This window comes from Crocodylus siamensis, chromosome 10, assembly GCF_052110815.1.
Source record: "Crocodylus siamensis isolate JL-2025a chromosome 10, ASM5211081v1, whole genome shotgun sequence".
Classification (NCBI taxonomy): Eukaryota; Metazoa; Chordata; order Crocodylia; family Crocodylidae; genus Crocodylus; species Crocodylus siamensis.
Genome location: NC_143404.1, coordinates 1,775,615 through 1,790,040, shown reverse-complemented (window position 1 = coordinate 1,790,040; position 14,426 = coordinate 1,775,615). Strand labels below are relative to the sequence as shown.

At 41.9% G+C, this 14,426-nt stretch overlaps 1 protein-coding gene across 2 annotated transcripts in view; it reads right to left on the bottom strand.

The window, feature by feature from the left end:
* Positions 1-891: 891 nt before the first annotated feature.
* Positions 892-14,426, bottom strand: part of CLINT1 (clathrin interactor 1) — a 66,473-nt gene continuing 52,938 nt past the window's right edge. For both annotated transcript variants that reach the window (XM_090064234.1, XM_090064235.1), the window contains 5 exons: positions 13,312-13,393; positions 9,093-9,170; positions 4,154-4,446; positions 3,285-3,489; positions 892-2,719 (listed from right to left, as the gene is read on the bottom strand). In XM_090064234.1, coding sequence (XP_089920360.1) covers positions 2,373-2,719; positions 3,285-3,489; positions 4,154-4,446; positions 9,093-9,170; positions 13,312-13,393 — 1,005 coding nt within the window. In that variant the 3' untranslated portion in view covers positions 892-2,372. The remainder of the gene's footprint in view (positions 2,720-3,284; positions 3,490-4,153; positions 4,447-9,092; positions 9,171-13,311; positions 13,394-14,426) is intronic.

The following is a 14,426-nucleotide window of genomic DNA, read 5'->3' as shown; positions in this document are numbered from 1 at the left end:
ATGCAGAAGGGATGAGGTCTGCGGAGGTCGTAGAGCAGGTCTTTTTTTGAAGACCCTGACCAAGATATGGCTTCGCTGGTGTCATTCCAGTCCCTTGGAAATGGAGACAATACTTGGCATGAAATGGGGAGTTACTCTGGTTCCTGTGATCCAGCATCAACAGCAGCCTAAAACCGGTGTCTTTATACTGAACGGGGAACCGGCCTGGCCCCACCATGACAGCCCCTGCGTGAGCTGGCTCGGCTCCTTCCGACGGGCGTTTTCGGATTGTGACGGATTGACAAGCTCGTCCGAGGGGTTTAGCGTTTCCTGGCTCCTGGAAGAATGGTGGCAATCTGCTCCCTACGTGCTCCAGGCCAGTTGGGATCTTGCCATCTGTTAAAACACCGGGTCCTGAAGAAGGTCGTTCCAACAAAGTTTAAAGGTCTCCAAATGGCGAGCCGGAGAAAAGGAGCTCTCTCCTACTCGGCCATTAAAGCCTGCCTTGATTACTTTGATGTAACAACACTTGAAAGCTCCTATTCTTTGAAACTAATTTAAACACATTGAATTGTTGAAAGATTAAAAACCGCAGTCAGCTAATTACACTCACTCTCATCTCTTATTCAGCAAATGAATCACTTTTCATTACCACTTAGCTGAAGTACATGAATTTCTGCCTAATTAGAAATGTTGTAGATGGAGCATTAGCAAGGCTGGAGCGGGTCAGGATATCTTGCCTGCTTCATTTTTAATTCCTAACAGTAGAGCCAGATAGGCAAGGCTGGAGATAAGAAGTCATTAAACAATTTTAAATTATTTATAAAAATTACTTTGCCCAAATTATAATTATTTTTTTCCCAAACGCTCTCATAAACGTCAAATGGAATGAAAGGAAAAATCAGCCCAACATTGATTTTAATGAACATTTTAATGTTATGTATAACAGAACATTATGAATACAATGGAAACAAAGTTTTATCAATTTAATAATAAAAAAAGAGAAAGCCAATGTAAGAAAGGGGAGGCAATAAATTTCATACCTAGAGCATAGTGCTTATTCTCAGTAATATTCCCAGCTTGTGAGTGTAACAATGTCTTTGCATTCCAGATCCGAGAATCATGATTCATGTGAGAACTTAAATGCAGAATTACAGCAGGAAAACAAAATCTTGAGTTCATTTCCTTTAGTTTCATTGCCTTTATTTTCGTTAAATCAATAAAATCTTTGACTGCTACAGGTTTCCTTTGATAATATATATATTTTTTTTATATATATATATATATATATATGTATTTTTAAACTCCTCTCTATTGGATTTCACAGAGCTGCTACTGCCTTATTTACACAAAAGAATCATCGAAGGTTGTATAAAATCTAAAATCCAACACCGTTGGATTAAGGATTTAGAGATTTACATTAACTTAAAAAGACAATGTCGTTACTGTGTTACTCTCTTTGTAAAAGATGCAAAAAAATAAACGCTTCTGTCTTTTGAATGCTGCTGACATTGTAAACCAGTGGCTCCGGAGAGATACGGGTGGTACGAAGCATGTTAGTTGCCACTGAGATCGAGCTGGGAAAGTGTACATATGCTGAAGTTTTGGAAAGGAAACCATACAGCAGCTCTTGATGAAGTCCCCCCTAGCTCTGCACTCGATACTAATTATAGCAATAGAGGTGTGAAAAGCCCCAAAATCTATCCATCACCAAATTGCTGAAAGGTTTTTACAATAAAAATTTGGATAATATAGCAGTGTTGCTGGAACATTAGCAAAAGTATATATACATTCCAGGTCCCTTTGAATTAGCCATAATCACATATGTAAGCCATTTTGGACAAAAATATATATTCTTATAAAAAACTGATCATAGTACTTGAATGAGACTTCAAATATGGACTCAGAGTGGTAGTAAAAGGAATGGATCCACTTATGACAAAGCAATTTAGGGGGTGCAAGGAGAGAAAAATCAAGCTCTTCCAAGGGGCAGAAAAGTATCAAATTAGATTCACACAGATTGACCCAACACCCGTTTCCCATCTGTGAGCAGGAGTCAGTGTTAAACCGGTTCTTCCCTCAAGGAAGGCATTGGATGCTGTTATTACAAAACCATGGCCTATTAACTGCGAAGCCATCCAATTGACTCGGAAGAACGCTTCGTCTCTGTGCAGTTTAACCGCTAGCTGTTTCAACATTTACAAAATAGCTTTTTGGTTCTTTTCTGTAGCTTTGATTTTAATTAATCAATAAAAGGAAGAGAAAAAAAATTAAGGTATTGATCAGTGTTTGCCAGCCACCCCTCCCTGGCTATGCTCGTACAGCTAAAAATCCTTCATTTGATTCGACTGAGTTTTGTTGTGGGGTTTTTTTTGTTGTTGTTTTTACAATCTTTATTTGCTAAAATTGGCAAAATTTGCAAAGGCATCTTGCTTGGGTTGCACAGTTCCAGGAGCCATAGCAGCGGTCATAGCTATATTGGGTACCCCCATACCCATTCCTGCTGCTGGAATCCCCATGCTGACATTCATCCCCATAATCCCCTGGTTCATCATCGGGGTGCTTCCTACGGAGGTCATACCCATTGTACCCGTCATCATGCCGGGCATCCCCATTCCCACGGAAACGGGGCCTCCCATGAGCGGGCTTGTTGGAGGTCGAACAGGCATCATGTTGGGCTGGGCGTTGAGGCTCACGGCTGCAAAGTTTTGAGTCATCACATTCATCGGTTGTTGCATATCTGCAGGAAGAGGAGATTGTAATTCTAGGCCATTTTAATCTCACAGTTAAACATCCTAAATTCCAGCCTCCTTTTAGGAGTGGTGTAGCTGCATTGATTGCTAACCCACAGGAAATGGAAGTGTAAAAAAAGCCAAAACCCAGTGTGTGCTAGGCAATTAACCTATAAAGATGATGCAACTATTTTCCATCCCTTTTCCTTCTCAAGTGAAAGTTCAGGAAACTAACAGGTTGTTTTAAGTAGTACTTTACCCCTATCAGTATTGCCAGCTGACGATACTGCGCAGATGACCTAGAATTAAAACTTGGAAATGATGCAAGCCCCTACCACTACATTCGAGGCATCACAGGATTAAAAAAGTCTGTGTCTTCATCTTCTGTACAGTTTAAAGGTAACAGTATTACCAATGGCAAAAGGCAGCATGGCAGATGCAACACGATTACAACTAAAATCCAATTCAAAATCAGAAAAATATACAACCTAACAGTGTTCTTTCTTCAGGACATCTTACCACCAACACAACCTGTCTTAGAGGAAGGCGTTCATAAAAACAGTGCTCACTTACTCTGTTGCTGAATCATTGTGTTAAGTGATGGCTGCTGGGGTTTCGAAGGCTGCATACCCGGTACTAAATTGTCCAAACTGATATTTACACTGGGGTCTGACCATGTGGATGGCAGAGTTTTGCTGGCATTTTTCTGGACCATCTCTGTGCCTGGATTATAAAGGACGTTAGTCTTCTGCATCACAGCATTAACATTTTGCAAAGGCTGGAACAAAAGAAGAAAAAAAAAACGGGTTTTCAAAATGATGCTCATTCAGTCGCATTTAATGCTTTAAGAGGAAAACAGACAGTTTGATCCCGTCTCAGTAAAATCAAATCAAAAGATGCCTGCTTTGGCTTTTAACCTCTTCCGAGCTAAAGAAAGTCCCTAATTACAAAGCACCCTTCTCTTTCCAAGTACTTTCTCCCCATTAGCTGGTAACAGGCACTGGTTAGGACAGTACTTACAAACTGCCACAAGATCAGAGCTGCCTGCAGCAAGTCCTGTCCATTCGGTTCAGAGCTTTTTGAAACATAATTAAAGGTTCTTATATCTAATGCACACACTTTGGTTTTAAAAATGAACTGCTTTCCACCGGAGTACCTTTCCTGGCTTCTGGCTAGCAAGCTGATGAAGGCAAGGACTAGTCCTTTGAGACTGGGCAACTCAACAGGTTTCAAACATTTCAAGGCCAGTGGTTCAGGTTCAAACTTTTCCCTTTTTTTCTCCCGATCAAAAAAGACCGCTACAACAGAGTATGTCAGACACTGACCAGCAAGACGGTCCAGTGCCAAGGCTCTTTATTACAGGGGCTTGCCAAAAAAGCATTTCTGGCACATTTTCTTCATGCAGGACCTAGCCATTTGAGGACTGTACAGCAGCAGCATACCTGTGACCTTGACAAGGGTAGATTGATGCCCACCGCACTAGAGCTCATCATCGAGAAATTCATGCTTTGCGAGGAGGTCATGGTTGCCTGGGAGGGTCCCATCAAATCAAAAAGATCGGTAGGACTGGAAGCAGTTGGAGGCTGCCCAACAGCTGGCTGTGAGCTGCTGAAGAGCTCCACGGCCGGCTGTGCGGTGCCACTGAAGAGGTCTCCAGCTGAAGCACTGGGACACGGAGAGCCTTGGTTGAAGGCACTCCAGTCGCCAAATTCTCCGTTCCCACTTGTCGCTGTACCTGCGGGGGCAGACAGGAAGGAAGGAAAGTAAAAGACCTTGTGAAAGGCAAAGAACAAACGCCATAGTCTGTGAACTGAAACAAATACAAGCTGATCTGTGTCCATCCACATTAACATCTGAAGGTAGACTCTCCATCTGGACATCATTCCTTCTCATGAATATTCCAACAGTTTTAACAAGGTAGCACAGACAAAACCGGCATCTGATAACGTGCCACTTGTGGATCTACGACAAGCTGGACACAGGTTTCCTTTGCTTTCAGCTACACGACGGTGGAACGGACCGGAGGCTCTGGTCAAGATGGAGCCAGGACCTCCACAGACCTTATATCTCCTATAACCTACCTATGATCCCAGCTAATGGATACTATACAGCTGTCATTTTGTACCAGGCAAAGTTCACTGAAAACAGCTGCTAGTTCAAGGCTATTTGATTGCATAAAAATTCACTTTTTGCAGGGTACAGGGACACTAAGTAACACCCCAATAAAACCCAGGGCTTTGGAACAGATTATCAACAGATCCTCCCTGGGAACCAGGCAGGAAACCTTTTCCCTTTCCACCACAAGAAAGCACTAAGACCTTTCACATGTTCGTTATACGAAAACAGCAGAGACTGAACAGCCCATGCTTGGCAGTTTGGACATTCACCTGGGATGCAGGTTTTGGCCAGAACTTTCATCCTGGACCCAAGAAATTGTTTGCTGGTGAAAGCTGTCAAAAACAAATACGTTTCAATGCCATCATACCTTGTCAAAGATGTACAGCCATATAATTCATGACCAGCTCTACCCTTATCTTTCTCTGCCTGCCTGCTAACAGAGCTATAAAAAAAGTACCCGATTCTTGGATCAGGTGTCCTAATACCTAAATTAAGTCCAGATTGGGACAGGCCCCTGGAACCAAATGGAAGCAGCTACGTGAATGCATTTCCTGCACCACTTACAAGAAATATTGTTGGGTAACAGTTCATGGTGAAAACTCTTCGTAAGGAATCTGTAAAGGGCTCCTAGTCTTTGGGTGTCTTGACTCCCAGGGTCTCAGCCGCCAGGCCACAGTCAGCTTTTTGGTTGTGGGGCAGATGTTTTGGAGGTCCTAATTTCTGGCACATGAAATGCAGACAATGGCTTTGCTCACTACATGCATGTGTGGTTTAAAAGGAACATATCTGCCAAATGAGAGCTGTTACATTGTGCTGCAGCTTGCATCTCACCATGAAGTTGTCCCTCAGCTTCTAGTAACGAACAACATTACTGCAACAGGGAAAGAGCTCAGAACACAAATGAATGCATAAATCACATCTGTTCTCTGGCTTGTTCTCCATGTAAGCAAAGGAAAAGGCTTAACCTGCATAAAGCCTCCACAGATGAAGCCGATACAAATTTCTAAGTTACCTGACCTATACACCTGGCTATAGTTACTGTAATCCACACACCTGGCAATTTCCTAGAGCTGTATTTTGTCTAGTCAAAGGCAACTGCAATAATATTTTACACCCCACATAAATACTTTCTAAGAACACCTGTGCACTCAAGCCTTGTTTTAATTATCGCTACCTCTACTAGCATATTAAAATTTAAACAGTGGAAAACAGAGGGGCAGGAGGAAAGCAGTAAGTTCGTTTACAAAGCGCCAGCACTACCAGCAATTTTACTGCAAGAAGTGGGCTAATACTCATTAGCTCAGGGCCTTACTAAAACATCTGCTTTGATCTCCCTTACAAAAGGGACTGTATTGGAGTATTTCAATTAGTACCGTGTATTAAAAATTTAAACCCACTTTAAGTATTCCTGATGGATAAGTAAACGCTGAATGTGCTGATTCTCTGTGTACTCAATGCACAGGTCTGAACACACAATAATGGAAGTGGGGGTAAGAGGAAGAAGGTTTTGCCCCTTTCTGTAGAACTTCATAAAAGATGATTAATCAAAGAGAAAGGGATTTCTAGAGGGGCTTATACTGTTCAAGAATGATTAATCATTTCACAAGATGCCTGGTCCCTTGCATAACGACGATCAGAAAAGATTAATCATGTTAATGCAGATAAAGGACTGTATCATTTTAGGCTGTGCTAATACGCAAATTATTTGCATAGTAGGCGGCTTTATTTTGCCAAAGAACTTTGTTTTGAGCAAGTATCACTGTAAGGAAGCCCATAAAGTAGGGCAGTGCTATTCTAAACTGTCAACTGAAACACGAAAAATCTATGTTAACTAAAAGGTGCTCTGCCATTTTCTAACATAGCACACACTGCAGAAAGTTTGCAGATGCTAATGCTGACCTAGACAAATTGGAGGATTGAAGCAAAAGAAATCTCCTGAGGTTCAATAAGAAGTGCAAAGTCCTGCACTTAGGTGGGAACAATCCTGTGCACCAGTGCAGGCTGGGGCTGACTGGCTGGGCAGCAGCTCTGCAGAAAAGGACCTGGGGGTTGCAGTGGACAACTCTATTCTTCCCCTCTATTCAGCACCGGGAAGGCCACATCTGGAGTCCTGTGTCCAGTTTTGGGCCCCCCACTACAGAAAGGATGTGGACACGTTGGAGAGAGTCCAGTGGAGGACAATGAAAATGGTTTGGGGGACATGACTGGTGAAGAGAGGCTGAGGGAACTGGGCTGATTTAGTCTGCAGAAGAGAAGACTGAGGGAGATTGAATAGCAGCCTTCACCTCCCTGCCGGGGAGCTGGACTGCTCTCTGTGGGGGCAGATGACAGGACAAGGAGCAATGGGCTCAAGTTGCAGCAAGGGAAGCTGAGTTTGGGTATTAGGAAAAATCTCTTTCACGAGGAGGGTGGTGAAGCACTGGAACAGGTTACCCAGAGAGGTGGTGGACTCTCCATCCTTGGAGGTTTTTAAGACCCAAGTAGACAAAGCCTTGGCTGGGATGATGTAGTTGGGCCTGGTCCTGCTTGGAGCGGGGGCTTGAACTAGATGTGACCTCCTGAAGTCCCTTTTAACCCTCCTTTTCTATGATGCTATGAATTCACAGGCAGGCTGGGTGATGATCAACCACAGAACTGCTTTTATTAGTTTTAGAACTGTCAGGTTTAAATATTACTAGTGCAGAATTCCTCATTTTCTCAATAGCATTTTATCTCAGTAAGATTTGTAAGAACAGGCTCACTTGTTTTTTCCTTGTTACCCTGTATTTTTTTTTTGGCCAGCTAGAAGCATTGAATATGTGGTATCAATTGGTTGCTGGAAGCAAAGCAATTCAGAAATGGCTGAGCCACGAGAAGAGGATGCTAAGAGGAAGAATAAAAATTCCCACTGCTCTTTGCTGAGACATCTTTAAGAGTTTAAAGAAAGCTGTTCCTTCCTCCTCCTGCACTCTGGTACTCTTCTCAACAGCTCCTCTTCCTTCTTGGCATGACTCTCTTTCTGAACCTTGTAAACAACCGCCAGACTATACAAGGACACTGCTCAGCTTCAGTGAAAGTTGTATGTTCTCATCTGTCGGCTGAACTCATTGGGGTTGTCTCAGAACACAAAGGGCATAAAATGTAGGCCCCCAAATGGATGCATAACCCCCACTGCACCCTGAAGCTTTGGAAAGTATTCCCCAACACACATCTGCCAAGACCGTTATGCCCTTGTCTCTCCATTCAATCCATTTAAAAGGTTTTGTTAATCTAGGGAGACAGGCGGGATCTGGGGGATCTCTTTAGGGACTGTCATTTGTCTGGCACAGGTGGGCTGCTATTCCTCATTGCATGTGATCCTACTTTCATAGGCAGATTGCTTCCGGGGGTGGGAAGTTCTCCTAAGGTTGAGTTCCAACCTCCTAGTAAGCAGAGCCACTGCTTAGGTTGAGATTTTGGTGGGATCTAATATCAGGACTCCCAACATCCCGAAATCCTCATGGATATTCAAAGAGCCTCCCAGTGTGGTTCTCTTTCCTGTTCCAAAGCCCTTAAGACGTGCAAAACCTAGAACGGGCCCCTGCCACAAGTCTGCTGATTATCCTCACGCTGTGAGGAAGGTCCTTCAAGCCACGTTTTGGCCTGTGATTATAGCTAACCTAATGTACTCTTTTTTTGGAGCTGGGCTATCATCAAGTGTTTTACTGAAATATTGCTGTTCCACCAAAGCAATAATTTTTTTTAATGCTTGCATCTATCAGAGAAGCAGCTTGTAAACTGTTGGCTGGACTGATTAGGAGGGGGCCAGCTGCCTTTTCTGAGGAGGAAGAGGTTGTCAAATAACCTTGAACAGCAGAAACATTATTATGAACAATAATAGTCGGAATAGTTCTATTAGCAACAGCCAAAGCATCTCCAGTCACTTAGGAAACGCAAATACTGTCAAGCCTGGAGCACTCATCATACCATTAAGCCTCCTATTAAAAACAACTTCTTGTTCCCATTTCCAAATATCATAAAAATGCAAAGTGCTTTTACAGCGTGTAGGTTTTCCTTCTGTTTTGTAAATGTTTTTTCACCCAAAAGGCTAACCCAATCTGTTGAGTATTTTGCGTACGTTTTACCAACTTCATTTTCCACCCTAAAAGACCCCTGCCCTTTCTTGTGATGGCTTAAAACAGAACTAAGTCCAGATTTCGAATCTGTCTAATTGAAACTAATTTCACTACAATGAAAGCTATGGGAAGCGCCCACAGCACCTTCTCGTCAGCAGTCTTCTCCTACCTTGTGACGAGGGGAAGCTTGCTGAGGCAGCAGCAGAGCTGAAGTCGGCAAATCCCCCAAATGGGTCAGTCGATCCACCTGGAATGGGGCAAAAATCAAAGTGCCGTTATAGGATCTGGGAGAAGTGTCCACCCAGCCACTCCATGAGGGATTTCACTGTACTCCAAAACCTCTGCATTTAGTATTGATCTATCAATACAACAGATAGGTCTGTGCCATCTTTCTGGTTTTATCATCATTACTGCGAGTCTGGGATGACAAATTTAATTATTTCCACATATACTGAAGATCTAGTTGTTCTAGATGGGACCTCCCGAGATCCCTTCCAACCCTCATTTTCTCCGATTCTATGATCTAGCATGTATTCTGGTTGTGTCATATATATCTCCTAAATATCCACGTTTAGGTTGGATATTAGGAAAGACTCAGAGATTTATAAGACCCAGGTAGACAAAGCCTTGGCTGGGATGCTGTAGTTGGGGCTGGTCCTGCTTGGAGCAGGGGGTTGGACTAGATGTGACCCCCTGAGGTCCCTTCCAGCCTGAATTTTCTCTGGTTCTCTGGGGAGTCATCAATGAACACAACTTACTTTCTTAGTTCTTCCTAAATTAATTTGCAGAGATTGAAAGATATGAAATGATGTAGCACTGTTCTAGTTCAGCAGAAATATTAATAGGAACTTATTAAATTAAAACTTCAGAGGCAGAAATATGTAAAAACCCATTTCTAGAAGATTCCACTTATTATGCCACTGACCATGAAAAATTCAGCCTTCTTATATTTAGTTTTTGTGTTACTTAAAGCATGAATGATTCGGCAATGATCCTGGATTCAAGATTTCAAGGGCAGAGCTTGCACTGGTGTTCATTTTTTATAGTTTGCTTCCTTTCTAAAGCATGCACGACAGAAGTCCAAACCCACACATTTGCAAGCTACCAAATAAATTATTAAGTCTTGAATACAGGATTGTAACTGTTTTTCATTAAAGCATATTAAACCAAGCTACAAAAAGGAAGGCACTTTAAAAGCTATGAATGGGACAACAAATGAGATAGCAGGATGGTTTTCTTGCCAAATGCAAATTTGCTTTCCAGTCTTGTCTTCTTATCCCTTTCCCCCTATAGTTTTTAACCGGCCATTCGAGTGACCTGAGAATACCAAAGAGTTGACCTTATTTTGTTTGTCCTTAAAGATTTCACCTCTGAACACTTGCACCCTTCAGAGCAGCAGCAGTTCAATTATTGTGCTTTTAGTGTTATACATGCATTATACAGGTTACATCACAGCTGCTTAGCCTGCAGTGCTTAGAAACTAGCCAGGTGGGACTGGAACATCTGTGCTGCACTCAAACACCACCAGGGACAGCTTCCAACATCTGGTGCCATTTCTGAATTGTCTTATCGCTGCAAGACATTCTGCCCCATCTGCTACTCTCAACTGGGTTAATTAAACTAGAACCATCTCCTTTTTAATAAATGGCTAGCAGTAATAAAAGGAACAATTCCATTTCTAATGCATGTGTACCTGTATTTCTTTTTAATGTTATTTTATTGTAGACAATATCAGGGAGGCATGACTGTTTTTCAAAAAAGAAATGGCCTCTATCTGCAGATTGTGTATGATTTAATAAAAAGCAGCAAACAGAAAGCAAGAACAGCACTTCTGAATTCCCAGGAAAGGGTTGTTCCATTGTCATTCCCATGCTGCCTTTTTTTAAGAAGTTAAGATATTTCAGTGATAGGATGATGCAAACCTCAACAGTTATGGTATACTTTGCATTGATGATGTTTATCCAACGTATTTTTTAAACCGGTTGTATACAAATGTAAAGAAATGTCATACTGAATAGTAGCACAAAGGTGGATGGGAGGTAGCTAAATAGCAAAAGCTGGAAACTCAAATGGTCAAGTTTACCAGCTGAGTCTACTGCAAAGTAAATATTTTTATGGGAATCTTATTTGCTCCTTGTTAAAAAAGGGGTGAATTACTGATTTCTCTGCCTTTTTTTGCACACAGAATAGACAACAGGGGTTTCCTGCTCTCTGTTATGCCAAACCGTGTCCCCGACAGAAATACTTCTCTTCCAGGCCTACAGTGAAATCTCACAGCCACAAAGGTTGTTATACAAGATGTTAACAGGGCTGAAGGTCCAAGAGACTGATGTTAAACTTACACCTAACCTCAAATCTAAAGAGGTTTTTTGGGGGGTTTTGGGAGAGGAGGGAGAGTGGGAGGGGTGCTGATTATATTCCGTGTTTGTGTTAATTCTCAGCCTTGGCAGCTTGTGCTCACTCGGTTTCATTTTCAAATTGAACATTTCACTCAAGAGGAAAGAAACAAAACCTGTGCTCACGGCAATAGCAGCAGTCCCCAGAGGGTGAAATCACTAGGCTAGAGGTAAAAGACAGTCTCTCCAGTCATCCTAAACAGAAGTAAGACTGGCTAGGTGCCACACAGATACAGCACCTTTCTGCTGGCATCACTTCTCTAAGCAAGTCTGCCTTTTCAGCCAGGCTGGAACTTGTACAGGTTTAGCCATTTGTAAGTCTTGAACCTCAGCACTGCTTCTTGCTTGAGCAAGTTTTGCTGTATCTTCCCATGTTTCAAAAATTAAGCATTTGCAGCATCTACTATGCTGCAACAACACATGCAGATGAGTAAATCTCTCTATAGATCTTTGAACTCGTGGTATTTTTCTGCCAATTTCTTTACAGGAAGATCAAAGCCTCCTTGCAACCCCTTCACTGTACTTTGCTTGACAAAGGGACTGTCCCCACACCCTGTGCTGCAAGGAGCATACTGGTCATCAGAAGTGACCTGCATGTGAAGGACAGTGCTAATCCTCACAATATGAGCTAGTTTCAAGGATTCCCAGGTGAGATCTGTTGCTATAAATGAACTCTTTCCATCTGTCTTCTCAGGTCAGTACAGAGGTTATTTACAATGACTAGCAATTAATGCACCTCTTAGCACTGTTCTGAAATGCTGCTGTGAAAAAAGGGGGGGAAGGAAATAGCTTTACCCAGCAGAGAAAGAAAATGAGAAGCTCAGAGATGTGGAAACGGGGAAGAATACAAGAGCTCCATTTGTTTGAAATGCAAGGAAGGGTGGCTTCTCTTCCACCCAGGAGAGCACACGAACACCAACAGACTCTCCCTAAGCCTGAAGAAGGGTGTTTGTGCTGGGAAGCCTGCAAAGAACACATTTTCCAACTATTTAATTGGTCTAATAAAAGATACACATTTACCCAAAGCACCTTGTCTAGCTTAAAATGAGACATCCTGCTTAGTTTATTTTTTTAGCAACTAGAAAGGCTTTAAAAGCCTAGCCAGTTTCCCTTTCCTCCAAGCGATCTTGATACCAGTGAGGGGAAAAGTTGCATCGAGATACTTCTCCAGTTAATGTTTCTCCAGTTGCTCCAGTAAAAATGCCAAACATGCATGAAAGAGTCCCTTTAATATTGTATGCTGGCCCCAACTGCAATAGTTGATAGCAAAGATCAGTAAGCATGATAGCAAGTCTATGGAATGACGCTGGTATTTTTCTTTTAAATCAGTTCTAAATTGTACTTGTCTTTCCCAGGCACTGAAATTAAGGGCTGCCTGAAAGAATAACTGTAGTCTGACTGTTTAACATCAGTTAAAGCAGTAATATACAAGCACCATGGATTTAAATTCCAGTTCATATTTAAAGAGTAAAGGGCCATCATTTTTTGAACAGAAATTAAAACAGAACAATATTTGCTTTTCACTATTAAGGTTGGGGTTATCCAAGGGTCATGGTAGCACAAGATAAAAGAAGTGAGTTTGCTTTTGCCATATACAGTACATGTGGCTTGTGAATGGAAGTCATCCGTTTCTATAGCTGCCTATTCCCCTAACTTGTAACATGAGAAATATTTAAACCTGACTGGATTGTTCTTGCTTTTAGAATTAATTATAAATAACTCTGCATTATAGCCCATGCAGTTCCTGACAGACTGATTTAGTGGTTAACCTTTGAAATGCAAAGGTTATTAGTTCTATAATATGGTATTTTGCATCCCATTATATAAAACCATATGTAGCGCTACATTTTTAGGATACTTGCCACATTTCTTAGATTCTCATTTTCTATCTATTCTCCTTTATTTTTTACATTATTAAACCACACACTTGTCCACAGTCATCACACATACTTATTGTATGAGCCAGTGAAAGAAAACAAAAAGGCAGCTTACCCGCTGAGACTGGCTGGCTGGCACCATCAAACAGCAGATCTACTAGGTCATTAGATGACTTGCTGCCAGAGGGTACGGAAGCCTAAAAAAACAAAACAATTTATCAGCTTCTTTTTAAAAACCACCACTGAAGAGTCCCCTGTAGTCCAGATGCAAGGAACAAATGCAAGAAGTTTGTGAAAGGAAGCCCAAACTGAAAGGAAATGGCATTTGTTTGAGGATAAGAGAATGGTCCCTTTGGGAAAGGAAGATCACTGGTGAAACACCACTTGGTAGTCATAACTTCCTTTGTCTTGGTTTGGACCAGGAAAAGGGTCACCCCCTTTGCTGCTGCTGGGTAGCTGTCTGTGCTGAACAAGAAGTGAGAAGACGTGAGAACTGGGGCAAAGTCCAAGAATGACCGGTAATTTTCTGATGTCCCAACTATGGCATAAAATGCCCGAACAGATACAGATGAAGATAACCAGTTTGCTCTGCTTTAATAGAATCAGTTTCAGAGAATGTGAACTTAAAGATGGGCTGAAGAAACCATCTGGATGCTACAGAAAAACAGATGCCAACTGAGCTTATAAAAGTCAGTTTAAGATTTGTCTGATTACCATACACAGAGTGGAAGTCTTTATGTAGATACTTACCCTGGGATTAAAAGAAAAAAAAAATTGTCAGAATAATGATTCTGCTTTGAAAAAAGTCTGGAAAAAAGCAGCTCCACAGTGATTTACAACTGGAGTGAAATAATTATCCTGATAGTGTTATACCAGAACAAGCCACCAGGTAATGGGAAAAAGTTGTTTCAGGAGCTGAGAGATGAATTGTTTTGTGAAGCTTCTCAGAAAAGGCTGCGTACAGACAAGCAGTCACATTAGAGTTAATTATGAGAGATGGGGACTTAGGATGCATCAGCTGTTCTGAGGCAACTATTCATGTGCTCACTATTATCCAGTGGTAAGTGACAGCTGAACTGGGGCAACTTGCCCCTGAATGGAAGAAAGCTAAGGTGCCCTAGTTCAGCTTTCAGCTACCATGAGGTCACTACAGGAACATGAACAGTGACCGTACATCAGCTCTTCCCACGGTGCCCAGCCTACCTATTCACTTTAGAAGCGAAAGTGTGT